A 15,620-nucleotide genomic window follows, 5' to 3' on the forward strand; every position below is an offset into this window, starting at 1 on the left:
CTTTTTTGTTACTATGGCAACAAAGTGCATTAGAGACTTAGACTTTTTTTTTTTTTGGTGAGTTTACCCCCTACCTGCGCTAGGAGGAAAATACAGCCATTGAGCTGATCTTTATGATGATTCAGAACACTTTAGAAAGATCCTGTCACATGCTCTATAAGTTCCTGATTGATTGTGTGGAATTAAGTTATTGGGCAGAGAACCAGCTAATGGAAACACATTGATGAAATCATTTTTGAGGGATATTAAATGGAACTTAAAATAAAACTGAAATGGCTTTATGGATTTTTCACTCAAACTGTTTATGAACATTTATTGCCAGTAAATTATATTGTGTCAAAAGAAGGAATCAGTGGGTATGGCTCTAATAGAAACCTTTTTGAAATAATAAAATTGATAATACTTTATTATCTAAGAATGGATAGAGAGTGGGATGGGGGAATTCCTCCTGATGGATGACTGTCCACTCTGCAGATTGGGAAAGTGAAAAATAGTGTGAAAACAAGAAATTGGATAGGACTTGGAAAGAAATGGTCTTTTGGAAATGTGTTATCTCATTTCATTGTACATGGGAATTATTTTTAGAAGACAAGTGTTAAGGAATTTAGCAGGTGTTACTTGAGGCTATAAACATGGGTGTGTTTTCATGTTTCATAAAAGATGAGCAAGTAGAGAGTTACTTAATCTGCTGAATGAGGGTCTACAGTAGAGTCAAGGGCATTGGTTTCAGAGCTGAAATGCTGGAATTCAAATCCTGGTTCTCCCTCTTCATGTGTGACCTAGGAAAGTTTCTTGACATCTCTGAATCTCACATTCTACATCCATAATAACAGAAATTAATAGTCCTTCTTTCCCAGGGTTTTTCTGATGATCAAATGAAGACAGTTGCAATTGTTTCTAGGTTTTAGTACATGCTTTAAAATTTCATTTTTAAGAGTCATAGAGGACCCAGATAAGAGGAGGAAAGACTAGGGTTCATGGACATTTTCATAAGAGTAGTATTACTTTATTAACTGTCATCTGATGATTGCTATGGATCAGAAATCTCATTTAGTGTCCCAATATCCCTGGGAGTTGAAGGTATTATCAGTATCCCTTCTTTTCAGAGAAGAAAACTGAGCATCAGAGAGATTTATGTCCAAGTTCACTTAGCTAGTGAGAGATTTTGTTACCTTCCCCTGGAAAATTATATTCATGAGTCTGTCCTCCAGTGCATATGGGACATATGGACCCCTGTGGCCGAAGTCCAGCAAAAACAAAATCAAAGGGCACCTGGTTGGATGATGGAACCTGAAGGAGCTTGAGTGTCATGCCCTTGACTTTGATCCACATCAGAACCTATCAGTCACCCATCTCCTCCACCGATCAGAGCTCAGCCCCTCTGGGTTTTGCTGGCTTGCCTTCCATAAGTACCACGTTGACTGGCACTGAGAAAACAAGACGCTAGGGCACCATGGCTAAACATGGGTTCTTTAGTCAGATGCCCAGATGTGAAGCCCAGCTCTAGCACTCACTGGCCATAGGACCACGAGCTAAACATGCCTTTAGCCCCAGTTCTCTTATCTACAGGATAAGCAAGTTTCTTGGTCTATAAAAGAAAATGCAAGCCTTTAGATTGTATTTTACTTTAAAGAAATACTTATATTTAACCCAAATAGCATTCCTTTATAAGCATACTCTTATTTTAGAGATATAGTTAAAATGCATTGGGTCGTGATTGTGAACGTTCACTTAATATGTGAGACATGAGGAGTTTTAGAGCAGTAAACTAGTTCTCTTATAGAAGTGGCAGTACTTATTGAAATGAATCCAGTAGAAGTCTTCGAAATTTAAAGTCAAGTCTGGTTGTATTCTCTATTGGACCTTGACCCTGCCCACACTGAGCTTAGTCTAGTTGAAGAAATGAGATGATTGTCTCCAAGGGAGACCCCGAATAGTGTGTGCTCAGTACCTCATGAGTGCTGTAGTCATTTTACAAATATTTGTAAGTACTTACGAGTACTTACAGGTAAGTATTCTGTCATCTAGCACAGAGCACCTGCCCTGTGCTAGATGATGAGGCTATGACACGGAGCAAGACATGGTCCTAGCCAGGAGTGCAGCAGATGTGATTGCAGGTCAGTGAGCTGAGGACCCAAGCTCAGGTGTTCTTTCTTTCCACAAACACAGCGAACGAGCATATATAATGTACTGGATGCGCTATTGTCACACTTTTTCCTCCTTGGCCTTGCTTTAGAAGGGCGGCAGACCTCAGTTCCCCCAGCTACAATAGAGGCATTTCTTCTTGAGCCTAGTCCAGCAAGATGTAAGAAGTAAAGTAGCAGATGAAGTTTTGTTACTGTACTTGACAAGTAAATAGGGTCAGCACAAAGTTTGGATGGGATATAAAATTGGCCCAAGCTTTTGAGGTTCATTGTTCATAAGAGCTTGCCATTCCTTGTTTTGGGATTACTGGTCTGAATAAGTCTATGCTATACTATGTGTGTGTACTTGGCACAGTCGCAGAAGTTGCAAAAATAGATCTCCTTTGGCTTCAAAGGTCTTTTAACATGATGGGCATGAGAAAGGTGAAGCATGAGTCTTCACAGCATTCTAGTAAAAATTCAGATGATGAAAGCCGTCCACGGGCAGTGTTCATCGCCACGGGAGTGTGTCAGACAATGGCGGCTGGTTTGGAAACAGGTAATACTCTCTGTTGCAGCTTTCATGGAATTCTTGGTAGAGGAAAATGAGATCTGAGCTGAGACTAGAGAGTATAGACAATAAATAAACCAATAATTCTCTTCTCCTTAGTGAGACATATAATTGTTCCTTTAAATTACATATATTACATAGAAATATAGACATTTTTAAATAGAGTTCAAAAGACTGAGAACTAGGCATCTCTAAGAATGTCCAAGGGAAGCCCCTGTTAACTGCAGTACCAGCAGATGAGAGTTGTTCAGTGACAGGCGAGATGGCGCTGAGAGGTGGCTGAGGGCATGGTCTTGGGTTTCAGACAGCCCAGAGCCACCTTCTGATGTGTCAGTCACTGTCCTGTTCTGAAATCCTGTTTTATCTACTTGACAGCCTCCACAGTGCCCCTCAAAAGATCCCAAAAATGTTGGAGATGGAAAATAGATATGTAAAACCAAATATAACACATATGTAACAAAAGCTACATTGTAATTTGTAAACTACCCCATTCTTATTCAGTCACTGCATCAGAGTTCTTTAGAGAAACAGAACCAATAAGGTCTGTATAGAGGAGATTCATTGTAAGAAATTGGCTCACACTTACAGAGGTTGAGAAGTCCCACAGTCAGTGTCTGTTAAGTGGGAGACTTGAGGAAGCCCAGTGGTGTGATTTAGTCTGAGTCCAAATGCCTGAATATTAGGGTTGTCAGTGGTGTCAATTTCAGTCTAGGTCTGAAGGTCTGAGAACCAGGCTCACTGACAGCAGGAGCTCAAAGTTCCAGCTCATAGGGTCAGGCAGAAAGGGCTGAACACTTCCCTCTTCCACTTTGTTGTATTCGGACCTTCATCTGATAGGATGATGCCTACCCATATTGGAGAGGGCAGACTACTTTACTCAGACCACCTGCTCACATGCTACTTCTAATCGTATCTGGAAATTCCCTCACAGACACATCCAGAAATAATGTTTAGTCAAATATCTGGACATCTTTGATCTGGTCAAGTTGACACATAAAATTAAGCATCACATTTATCAAGAACACAATAACACTTCAATCACAAGAGAAAAATAAATAATATATATGTAATAAAACTGAACATTCTTTTGAAAATGTATACCAAAAATTGAATTTAATGGGGCTGTGGGTACATTTTGATATATTTGAAATGATGTGATTTGGGATCTTAGATACTAAAAGTGTCTATGGGCAGTGAAAGATCTTAAATGTCTCCACATGAAGTGCCCCTATGCCACTTGGAACTGTCAATTTTATGGGCTTGTTGTAGTGAATAAATTATATATATACAACATAGATATATATATATATATATATATATATATATATATATATGACAGTACTTAGCAATGTGGTAGTTACTCAAAAATGTTAGCTGAGCATGATAGTTATTATTCACAGAATAATGTTATTAATCTTATTAATAGCAATATTCACCAGAATATTCTTTTAATGACCATATATAGTATTATGGAAGAAAAAAGTGTTCTCATTTTGCTTGTGGTCTGTCACTCCTATCAAATAAATGTTTCCATAGTTGCTACAAAAGCCAGGAAATCAATTCATTTTCATAGACTCATTCAGTTCAGTTCAGTTCAGTCGCTCAGTCGTGTCTGACTCTTTGCGACCCCATGAGTCGCAGCACGCCAGACCTCCCTGTCCATCACCAACTCCCGGAGTTTACTCAAACCCATGTCCATCGAGTTGGTGATACCATCCAACCATCTCATCCTCTGTCGTCCCCTTCTCCTCCTGCCCCCAGTCCCTCCCAGCATCAGGGCTTTTGCCAATGAGTCAACTCTTCGCATGAGGTGGCCAAAGTACTGGAGTTTCAGCTTCAGCATCAGTCCTTCCAATGATAGACTCATTACTAAATATACTCATAGACTCATTAGTATGAGTATATTTAGTAACGAGTCTATTATTAGTAATGAGTATATATATTAGTAAGGAGTCTATTTCATAGACTCATTAGTACAGTATTCCAAACCTGGATTTGGAATAATAGTGGTTAATGGAGGATTTCTACACATTATAACAGTGCAAGAGGATTCCTGAAATTCACACATGAATGCAAGATATTATTCCACCCCTTCTTACAGCATCAAAGAAGTACACTGAACATATAAAAGTAAACACCATTACACAGAGTACAGGTTACTGCCTAAGTTTAATTGAAAAACAAATATCCAGTGCAATTGTCTGTGATAAACTGAGACTTAAATGATTTGAAGACACTTTGAGAGTGGACAAATCAGATAATCACAATCTTTATGGCTGGAAAGATTCAACTGGTGTTGACAAATTATAAAGATAAAAGCTTATGGCAAAATCAAGAGCTAAATGTCTAGATTGGGTTGGGAATCAATATTAATACTCAAATTGTAAAAGTGCTGAACTTTAAATGATCTCATAGTCTTCTGTTTTTTTAAGATTTCAAGACAATAGTGTAGAACTTGATTTGCTAAAGAATATTGGCTTAATTTTCATTAGGCAAATAGCTTATAGTCTTACAGTATTCTCCACCATCTAACCCACTGCTTAGATGTTATATGTGTTATGTGATTTGTGCCCTTAGCTGCAGTAACAGAGTTTCAGTTGCTGGTTTTCAAAACACTTCCAGTTGGACAACTGTTAATATTTTATGAGAGACAAGATTCAGACTATGTCATTTCTAGGCATCTTTTTTTTTTAAGTCAACATGGTATTTGCCTCATGACCTTACTCTGATCTCAGCAAGAACAAATTCAAAAGAAGTTCCTAGTTTTTTCAAAGACTGTTTGCATGAGCTGATTCAATGCTCCCCTAGCACAAAGACATGCCCTAGAGCCAGTGGCAGATATGTGTGTATCGGTTTGTATTAAGGATTCACCACATTTAACTCCACTCATTGTGCTGACCCATCAACACTCCAACTTCTGTTTGCTTTTTTCTTTTGTTTGCAGGAGCAGAGGGCACAGTGTTCCCTAAATCTATAGAGACACCTAATGTCAGGGCAGATCCCTTCAAGGAACTAAGGTAAACTTCTGACTATGGTTTGCATTGATTAAGTGGCTATTTGCTCTCTCTGTACAACTGATTAATGATCCATTTTGAATACCTATGATGTCATAGTGTCATGATTATATAAACTGTGAGAGGTTATAAAGGATGTGAAGATAAGTTACAACCATGAGAAAATTTTTTCTGAGTACTTAAAGTTGAGAGTTTGGAGGAAGAGGTTGCCAGTCTTGTAATAAGATTTAAGGTTCATTCATTGGCAATGCTTATTTCATGATGTATTTTGTGATACAATAATCCTCTCATGTTAGAGAACTAGTGAGTAATTGGTGCTAATCAGCCCAAAGAAGTGTGATGTCTAAAAGAAGCTGAACAGTAAACACAATACTTTTTTTCTTTATATATATATATCAAGCTATTTTTTGGAATGATTTGGTGCTAGGACTAGGTTCTATGTATATTCCATAAATGGTGTTAGTCAGATATTCATAAGCATGCTGCTTTTAGCAGAAAAGGGCTCTGCAATGCCATGTCCTTAATGGCAAACAACTATGAAGAACAAAAAGGATAGACATACAGATGGACAAAGAGAGAGAGAGATAACCTAAAAACCATCCCTACCACCAAAGAGCTACCCCCAGCCCTCCTAAGAAACACATATAAAATGGTATGATGATATAAATAAAACTCTTAGTTTTCACTGTGGACTTAGGTTGTTGTTCAGTCACAAAGTTGAGTCTAATTCTTTGTGACCTCATGGACTGAAGCATCCCAGGCTCCTCTGTCCTCTTCTAACTCCCACAGTTTGTCAAGATTCATGTCCATTGAGTCAATGATGCTATCTCACCATGTAATCCTCTGCTGCCCCTTTCTCCTTTTGCCTTCAACCTTTTCCATTATCAGGGTCTTTTCCAATAAGTCAGCTCTTCGCATCAGGTGGCCAAAGTATTGGAGCTTCCGCTTCAGCAACAGTTCTTCCAATGAGTATTGAGGGTAGATTTTCTTTAGGATTGACTAGTTTGATCTCTTTGCTGTCCAAGGGACTCTCAAAAGTCTTCTCCAGCCCCATGGACTTATAGCCATGAAGAACTCAGTGAATATCAGCTTTCTCCATTTCTCATATTTCTTTTAATTAAGACCAGTCATAAATCACCATAAATAGCCCTGAATAACTCTTTCATAAAGATATCAACTATAAGTAAATGTATCTGTATTGCACAAGTCACATCTTCTCTTTGACAACCAATCCCAAGATCTCTATTTTGCTAAAACAGCAGCAGCCACATTGGAGCAGGTGTTTCCTTAAACAGAAATACATCCTCAGTAAATGGAAAATATATCACCTCATTACAAAACCATAGCATTCTTTCCAAGCCTGTAAGTCTTTATGAATATAGGGAAATAAATCGGGTCAATGGAAGGGGATAATTGGTGGGGAGTGAGAACCTTTTCTTAGCAAAATCGCATGTACTATGGGCTGTATTTTTTAAATTACACACCACACTGCAACGTTTTACATTTTACTGGAATAACTTTTCAGCAGGGCTTCTAGAGGCCAGAAGTTGCCTGACTCTCTGTTGATGAGATCCTGTGTTTCATATTAATGTGCTAAAGCTAGAATCTTTTAAGCAAATGCACCCCCAAAACCCAGCATTTTAGAACTCTGAGGGAGCTCATTCTCTGAAAATGCACGGAATCCTTGTGGCTATAATGTAAGAACTCTTTCAACCAGGCTAATGGGTGGCCCAGGTCCCTTATTTTCACAATCCTCTTTAGGAGCGGGGGATTTTATTTGAGGAGGGGGTTGGATTTTTTGTCTGTTTGTATTTTACACAACTAGTGACTAATTTGCAGTGATCAGCTCAAAGTTAAGTGCTGTCTAAAAGAAGCTGAACTCTAAATGTCATACAGACTTTTTCTATGCAACAAATTATTACTGGAAGACTTGGGAAATAGGGATTTAGGCTAATTTTGCTTAAAACAGAAAAATAAATCTTCTATAGTTAAAAACAAACACAATCATACCAGACAACTGAACAAAAACTATATCTGAGCATTAGGCCACTGTAGAGATCCATATCCTGAAGAACTGAGGACAGAGTGTTTGCTCCTACAAAGATGTGGATGCACGTCCTGTCCTCTGCACACAACCTCTGGAAACCTTGAAACTTGCCTTAAAAAAAATTAAACCTCTAAAATTTACAAGTAAATATAAGTTTAGTGCAATGAAATACAAAATTTCAGGACATTGTTGCTTTTCATCATTTATTCTAAAATGATAAGCATATTCTATAGTGGCTAGAAATAACATTTTCTTATAGGAAGCATAAAAAGACTTTAATATGTATCCCTAAAACTGGTCTTTTTTTGCCCCTGTTTAGATTATGTTGATGCGAAATAGCTTGAACTGAATCAGGAGGCTAGAATGTGATCACTTGGCCCCTCTGTCCTTCTGGAAGTTTGTTTGTTTGTTTTTTAATGACACTTTGTGGCAGAACCTCTGACCAATTGAAAGAATAATCAGATAGATTAGCCCAGACCAATGTGTCTGTGAATGTTTCACATTTTCCATCTAATGGTTCTGCATTTTTACTCCCAGTTATTGACTGGTATTGACTTTGGATATGGAGTAAATAGGTAATGAACTGGCTAACTAAGTCTTCTGGCCTCTGGCTTTAAAGTTGGGTCAGTTTTACTGCCCTAACACTGGTATGTTTTCTGGTTGTAGAAAAGTAGAGTGATCTAAGGGAGTTCCCTGGACTTGTACCAGCAGGTTGCACCGTGAACTATTCAGGTGAAGCAGAAATAGTCAGTCCTTAGTGGCAGCAAGAGAGAGGGGAAAGAGGCCTGAGCTGAGTCAGGCACCTACTGCAAGCCTGCAATGTGGCCTTGAGCTAATTCTAGAACTCTGCTGTCCCTAAAAAGCTAGGTTACTTCTTGCTTCAAATGTCTAATCCCTTTACATTATTTTTCATATTTTTAACAAATAGCTTTAAATTTAAAGAAAAGTTGCAAAATTCATGGAAATGATTCAATTCACATGTACCCTTCACCTGACAGTCCTCTATTGTTAACATCTAACATACTCATGAGAAATTTATCACAACTTTGAAATTAATATTGTTACCTTGTTCAGTCACTAACTCATGCCTGACTCTTTATGACCTCATGGAGTGCAGCATAGCAGGCTTCTCTGTCCTTCACTATATCCTGGAGTTGGCTCAAACTCATGTCCATTGAGTCAGTGATGCCATCCAACCATCTCATCCTCTGTCACCTTCTTCTCCTCCTGCCCTCAATCTTTCCCAGCCTCAGGGTCTTTCCCAATGAGTGGCCAAAGTATTGGAGCTTCAGCATCAGTCCTTCAATGAATATTTAGAGTTGATTTCCTTTAGGATTGACTGGTTTTATCTCCTTGCAGTTCAAAGGACTCTCAAGAGTCTTCTCCTACACCATAGTTTGAAAGCATCAGTTCTTCAGTGCTCAGCCTTCTTTATGCACCAAATCTCACATATGAACATGACTACTAGAAAAACCATAGCTTTGATTAAAGGGACTACGTGGGCAAAGTTATGTCTCTGCTTTTTAATATACTATCTACATTCGTCATAGCTTTTTTGCCAATGAGCAAGTATCTTTTCATTTCATGGTTGCAGTCACCGTGCACAGTGATTTTGGAGCCCAAGAAAATTAAATCTGCCACTGTTTGCATTTTTTCCCTCCATCTATTTGCCATAAAGTAATTGGATCAGATGCCGTGATCTTAGATTTATGATATTGAGTTTTAAACCTGCTTTTTTACTTCCTCTATCATCTTCATCAAGAGGCTCTTTAGTTCCTCTTTGCTTTCTGCCCTTAGGGTAGTATCATCTGCATATCTGGGGTTATTGATATTTCTCCTGGCAATCTTGATTCCAGCTTGTGATTCATCAAGTCTGGCATTTTGCACAATGTACTCTGCATATAAATTAAATAAGCAGAGTGACAGCATACAGCCTTAATGTACTCCTTTCCCAGTTTTGAACCAGTGTGTTGTTCCATGTCCAGTTCTAACTGTTGCTTCTTAACCTGCATACAGGTTTCTCAGGAGCCAGGTAATGTGTTCTAGAATTCCCTTCTCTTTAAGAATTTTCCACAGTTCCTTGTGATCCACACAATCAAAGGTTTTAGCATAGTCACAGAAGCAGAAGTAGGTGTTTTTTATGAAATTATCTTGCTTTACCTGTGAGCCTATAGACATTGGCAATTTGATCTCTGGTTCCTATGCCTTTTCTAAATCTGGCTTGTACATCTGGAAGTTCTCGATTCACATACGGATGAAGCTTAGCTTGAACTATTTTGAGCATTATCTTGTTAACATGTGAAATGAGTGCAATTGTGTGGTTGTTTGAACATTCTTTGGCATTGCCTTTCTTTGGGATTGGAATGAAAACTGATCTTTTCCAGTCCTGTGGCCACTGCTGAGTTTTCCAAATTTGCTGGCATATTGAGTGCAGCACTTTCATAGCATCATCTTTTAGGATTTGAAATAGCTAGAATCCCATCAACTCCACTAGCTATGTTTGTAGTACTGCTTCCTAAGGCCCCTTGACTTCACACTCCAGGATGTCTGGCTCTAGGTGAGTGATCACACCATCATGGTTATCCTGATCATTAGGACTTTTTTGAACAGTTCTGTGTATTCTTGTCACTTCTTCTTAATCTCTTCTTCTTCTGTTAGGTCCTTGCTACTTCTGTCCTTTATAGTGCTCATCTTTGCATGAAATGTTCCCTTGGTATCTCCAACTTTCTTGAAGAGATCTCTAGACTTTCCCATTCTATTGTTTTCCTCCATTTCTTTGCATTGTTCAGTTAAGAAGGCTCTTTGTTCTTTGAAACTCTGTATTCAGTTGGGTATATCTTTCTGTTTCTCATTTGCCTTTAGCTTCTCTTCTTTTCTCATCTGTTCGTAAGGCCTCTTCAGAAAACCATTTTTCCTTCTTGCATTTCTTTTTCTTAGGGATGGTTTTGATCACCACCTCCTGTACAGTGTTACAAGCCTCTGACCATAGTTCTTCAGGCGCTCTCTGTCAGATCTAATCCCTTGAATCTATTTGTCACTTCCACTGCATAATCACAAGGGATTTGATTTACATCATACATGAATGGCCTAAAGGTTTTTCCTACTTTCTTCAGTATGAGTCTGAATTTTGCAATTAGAAGCAGTGAGAAGATCATGATCATGAAATTAACATTATATCCATATAACCTTATTTTATATAAGATTTGTTTAAAAGGATGCAGTCACCTGAATGTCTTATAGATTGAGAAATACACACAAAGGATTTTAGCAGAAAATTTATTTGTGGAGATGTGAGTTAATGCGTCTTTAGAACTCACACTGCAGTTCAATTGGAATGTTTCTAATGAGAATTTTTGTTCTCTTCTTTAAAAATAACATTCTATACCCAGATTTTCTTGGTCTTGTTAATGGGAAACAAACTAAATTAAAAGGTCACAGCTTTATTTATACTTAGATTGACTTCTCAGATAAACAAGTAAAACTGAAATATCCACCCAATGTTTCCCAGCCCCCCAGCCAATCAAACAACGAAAAAAAAAAAAAATCGAACTATTTTAGATACATTTTCTGTTGGGATAACGTTTGTTTCCTCAAACTCCATTCTTGGCTGTTGGAGAGTTTTGTTTTGTTTTGTTTGGTCTGTTGTTTTTTGTTGTTTGTTTGCTTGTTTGTAAATAAGAGGCAAATTTTAGGCCTCTGACATTTCTTCCAATAAACTCTCAACTCTCAACTGTAGGAATGGTAGCTTCCTCTCTGCTAGCATTTTGGTTCACTGCTTTTCTTTCCATACTTACTATGGAACTTTTCTTCTTGTGGAGCACAGGCTCTAGGCACATGGGCTTTAGTTACTGTGCCTTGCAGGCTCTGTAGTGTGGGCTTAGTAGCTGTGGCACCCGGGCTGAGTTGCTCCACGGCATTGGAATCTTCCCGGACCAGGGATCAAACCTGAGTCCCCTGCATTGGCAGGCAGATACCTATCCACTGTCCCACCAGGGAAGTCTGCCCGTTTTCTGATTGGGATTTCTTTTTTATATAGAACTATATGTGAGCCGTATATTTTGGAGATGAATCCCTTGTTGGTCACTTTGTTTGCAAATATTTTCTCCCATTCTCTGGGTTGTCTTTTTAGTTTGTTTATACCAAGTATTTTATTAACACTTTATTAAGAGTCAAGGCATTTGCTAAATACTCTGAATGTAGGGCTAAATGCATACACAAATAATTTATAATTAAGGAGAATAAAATGGAAAGGAACTTCAAATTACTAGGTAATGAGATCTAGGGTAGATGTATGAATCAAATCAGAGGAAACACAGAGAATGACAAAACCTACCTAAATGAGTTAAATATGCTTCACAAAGGAAATAACATTTTAGTTTCCAGAAGGAAAAAAAAAAAGCAGAAATACATCTCAGAAATCAAAAATGTAGTTCTCTGTAGCCTTATTAATATAGCGGAAAGTACCCCAACCTATTTCTCTAGCTCCCAAGAATGTTACTGTGTTATTTACACAGTAATTTCCTTATAACGCTGTGTTCTTAAAAAAATTTCATGAATGCAGTTTCAAATATGGTCACAAAAGACTGAAAATTTTACAAGCTTCAACAATATTTAATTGAATTCAAAAATGAAAGTTTCAGTGACAGCAAACCCATTCTACAGTCCCAAGTATGGTGGTGTTTTGTTACTGTTTATTTTTTTCCATAATATTACCAGGATTTTAATGATAAAACTGAAAAATTATAAAATACTTCTATGGCTCCCGATAATGTACTTAACCATTTGGTAAGACTTTTTTTTAACCAAGGTGAAAGTGAAAGGCACTCAGTCATGTCCGACTCTTTGTGACCCCATGGACCATACAGTTCATGGAATTCTCCAGGTCAGGATACTGGAGTGGGTAGCCTTTCCCTTCTCTGGGGGATCTTCCCAACCCAGGGATAGAACCCAGGTCTCCTGCATTGCAGGCAGATTCTTTACCAGCTGAGCCACCAGGGAAGCCCCCCCCACCTTTTTTTAAACCAAGTAGGTACTAAATCTGACTCCTTTGGAAATTGAATTTAAAGTTTATGTGTCTCATTGGGAAACAAGGATTAGCAAAGCTTCCACAAGTTGACAAAAATGAATTGATTTTTCTGTAATTGTATTTTTAAATATCTATAGTCAACTAAGTATTTATTGGCTCTCAGTGGTTTATAAATTTAAGTGACAAGAACAGTCTGTCAGAGCTTCAGGGTTCATTTAGTTAGAGGCTTGGCAATCCTCTTCCCTTCTTTATCCTTTTCAAAATTCACAATACCAAAAATAATTGGTCAACGGTCTGATTTAAAAATATATATATACACACAGGTAAAGAGAAAGAAACACACACACTGAGACAAAGACAGAAATACAAAGAGCTGGTGGGGGTGGGGAGGGCAGCAAAGAGGTAAGAGGCTGTGTATTGAGCTTTCAGCTATGGTGCGTGGTCAATGAGGGAATACCATTGTGGAGGGAATTTTTAATATTCTCCCTTTAAACATTTTGTAGACGTGTTCTGTAATTTTCTTTATTTCTTATTCCCTCTTTTCTACCCTCTAACTTCATACACTTAGACTAATTTTTTGTAGTTCTGTTTTGCATGTGTTAGATTTGGGATTATTTGATCATATAGCACAAATATTGAAGTGAATCAAAAGAGAAATGAAAAAAATATAATAGGCCAGATAATAGCACAGTTACTTACTCCAGGGCCTTACCATATAGAATAATGATGAAACAGTGTCTCTGTTGGTCAAGAGCCCGTACTTTTTCTTTTTTCAATGTTTTGTTTTGGAGGATAGCCAATTAGCAGTGTTGTGATAGTTTCTGGTGGATAGCAAAGGAACTCAGCCATACATATACATGTATCCATTGTCCCCCAAAATCCCCTCCCATCCAGGCTACCACATAACGCTGAGCAGAGTTCTCTGTGCTATATAGTAGGTCCTTGTTGGTTATCCATTTTAAATATAGCAGTGTGTATATATCATCCCAAACTCCCTAACCTTTCCCCTGAAGAACTTGTGCTTTGAATTTGGCCCCTATGACTGTCTGCTTTGTGAATTTAGACAAGTGTCTTAAGTTCTCCTAGCCCCAATGCCTAGAATGGAGGAAAAGTTCAGTGAATACTAATTTGATACATGTTTACTAGTTGGAGAACCCTCAAGAAACTCTCATAAGGGTGCAAGAACTCAGATGGAAGTTTCCAGAGTTTAATATTTCTTCAACCCATAAAAAGTTTCCATCAAGTCATGGTGACCAGCAATTACTTCTCAAAGACAAAAGCAAAAAACTATTGAGTATTTCCATCTACTATTAACTGCATTTTATATAAGAAAAGGATATAAGAAGACAGAATAAAAGACAGTCTCATAATTGAATACAGGACAATCTCAGTTAACTATATTAACTGTCATTGTATTGTCTCCATTTTCTCATTTTGCCAAAAATGCCTGTGACTACCTTATAACTCTTCTCTTCACACATTTCATAGTGCATGCCAAGAAAAATAAGATCTGAGAGCCACAGGCCAGGGCTTAATGAGGTCCACTTTAATACTGTCCGGTTTAAAATCACAAAATTAATACAGCTTGCGCATCTTCAAGACCAGTCAGTACATATGTATGTCCCTTTTCTTCCTCACTTCCTCTTCCTCCTATATTCCAACATCCAGTCATTATTCTCGTGTGTTCCTATTAGTATCAGTACTGGAGTTTTCATTCTTCTATATATATTTCCCTTTTCCTCCTTATGGCCAGTCTTTCTCCAGTTACCCTTTTCACCATGTTCCTCCTAGAATATATAAGGAGAACAGCAAGAGGTAAAGGATAGGAGATATTTAAGGTATCTTCACCTTTCCTTTTGCCATGTTTATCAGCAGTTTCATATCTGTGATAGATATTCCATCTTAAAGATATTAAACCCATGAGTCTGTGTTCATCTGCTCTCTATATTATGATTCTATCATTAGAGGCTAGAGAATGATAGATCACAGGGAAAACTGAGGCTCAGACATAGATGAGTCCCATTCAGACAGGAAGAAGAAGTGGAAAGTTCATCTCTTCTGGTCTCTGGTGAATTGTGGGAAGAAGATAGGAAATATACAAAAATCAGGTGGTGAAATATGTCCTGATGACCTTTCTTTCGTGATTCAAGAAGTGTAGAAACCAATTAAGTAGGGTTTAGAAAGTCAAAACCAGAGGGTCATTGTGCATTTTCACTTGGGGTTCTAGGAGGAAACTAACTTGTAAGGCGATCCCACAACCCACTGGAAAGAGATGAAAAGGGGACCTAGGTCAGCAATCTGGAATCTCACTTAGTTCCAAGGGTAGTAGGTGGGGGAAAGGCAGTTTGTAGAAGTGTTTATGTAGTGTTGTGTCAAGGAATGCACTTGGCTAACTGATAATGTGAGCTGGCTGGTCCTGGGGAGCATCACAGCAGTGGGGCTGAGAGCACCAAAGAAGACATTCCAGTTTGGCACAATGGGATACCTGCCCAGATCTCAGGGTCTACCAGTACCATTCAGTCCTGGCTCAGTGGGTACTGTGGGAGCCCAGAGAGAGTTTATCCAGTGAGGACTCAGGCATGAAGTTCTAGCCTGATGCAGATCAAAGCAACATCTCCTAGAATCTCAACTTGTTCTGTTCCTGTCACCACATGCTCACATAAGCCCACTTCTGCCATATCCATAATGATATATGAAAGAGGGAGAACAAAATTTAGACTGATTATCCTAATGAGAAAGTTGAAACTTCTCAATTACAGAGAGGACGCCAGAATAGAGTAATTTTTTCCTCAACAATCCAAAAGGATAAGATTGAGAGAAAAATTAAGTCAGGTAAGAA

General features: G+C 38.2%; 1 protein-coding gene across 2 annotated transcripts in view; it reads left to right on the forward strand.

The window, feature by feature from the left end:
- SGCD (sarcoglycan delta) overlaps positions 1-15,620 on the forward strand; it is a 611,526-nt gene that overhangs the window by 492,432 nt on the left and 103,474 nt on the right. For both annotated transcript variants that reach the window (XM_020898146.2, XM_020898128.2), the window contains exon 6: positions 5,639-5,711. In XM_020898146.2, coding sequence (XP_020753805.1) covers positions 5,639-5,711 — 73 coding nt within the window. The remainder of the gene's footprint in view (positions 1-5,638; positions 5,712-15,620) is intronic.

Source organism: Odocoileus virginianus, chromosome 3, assembly GCF_023699985.2.
Source record: "Odocoileus virginianus isolate 20LAN1187 ecotype Illinois chromosome 3, Ovbor_1.2, whole genome shotgun sequence".
NCBI lineage: Eukaryota > Metazoa > Chordata > Mammalia > Artiodactyla > Cervidae > Odocoileus > Odocoileus virginianus.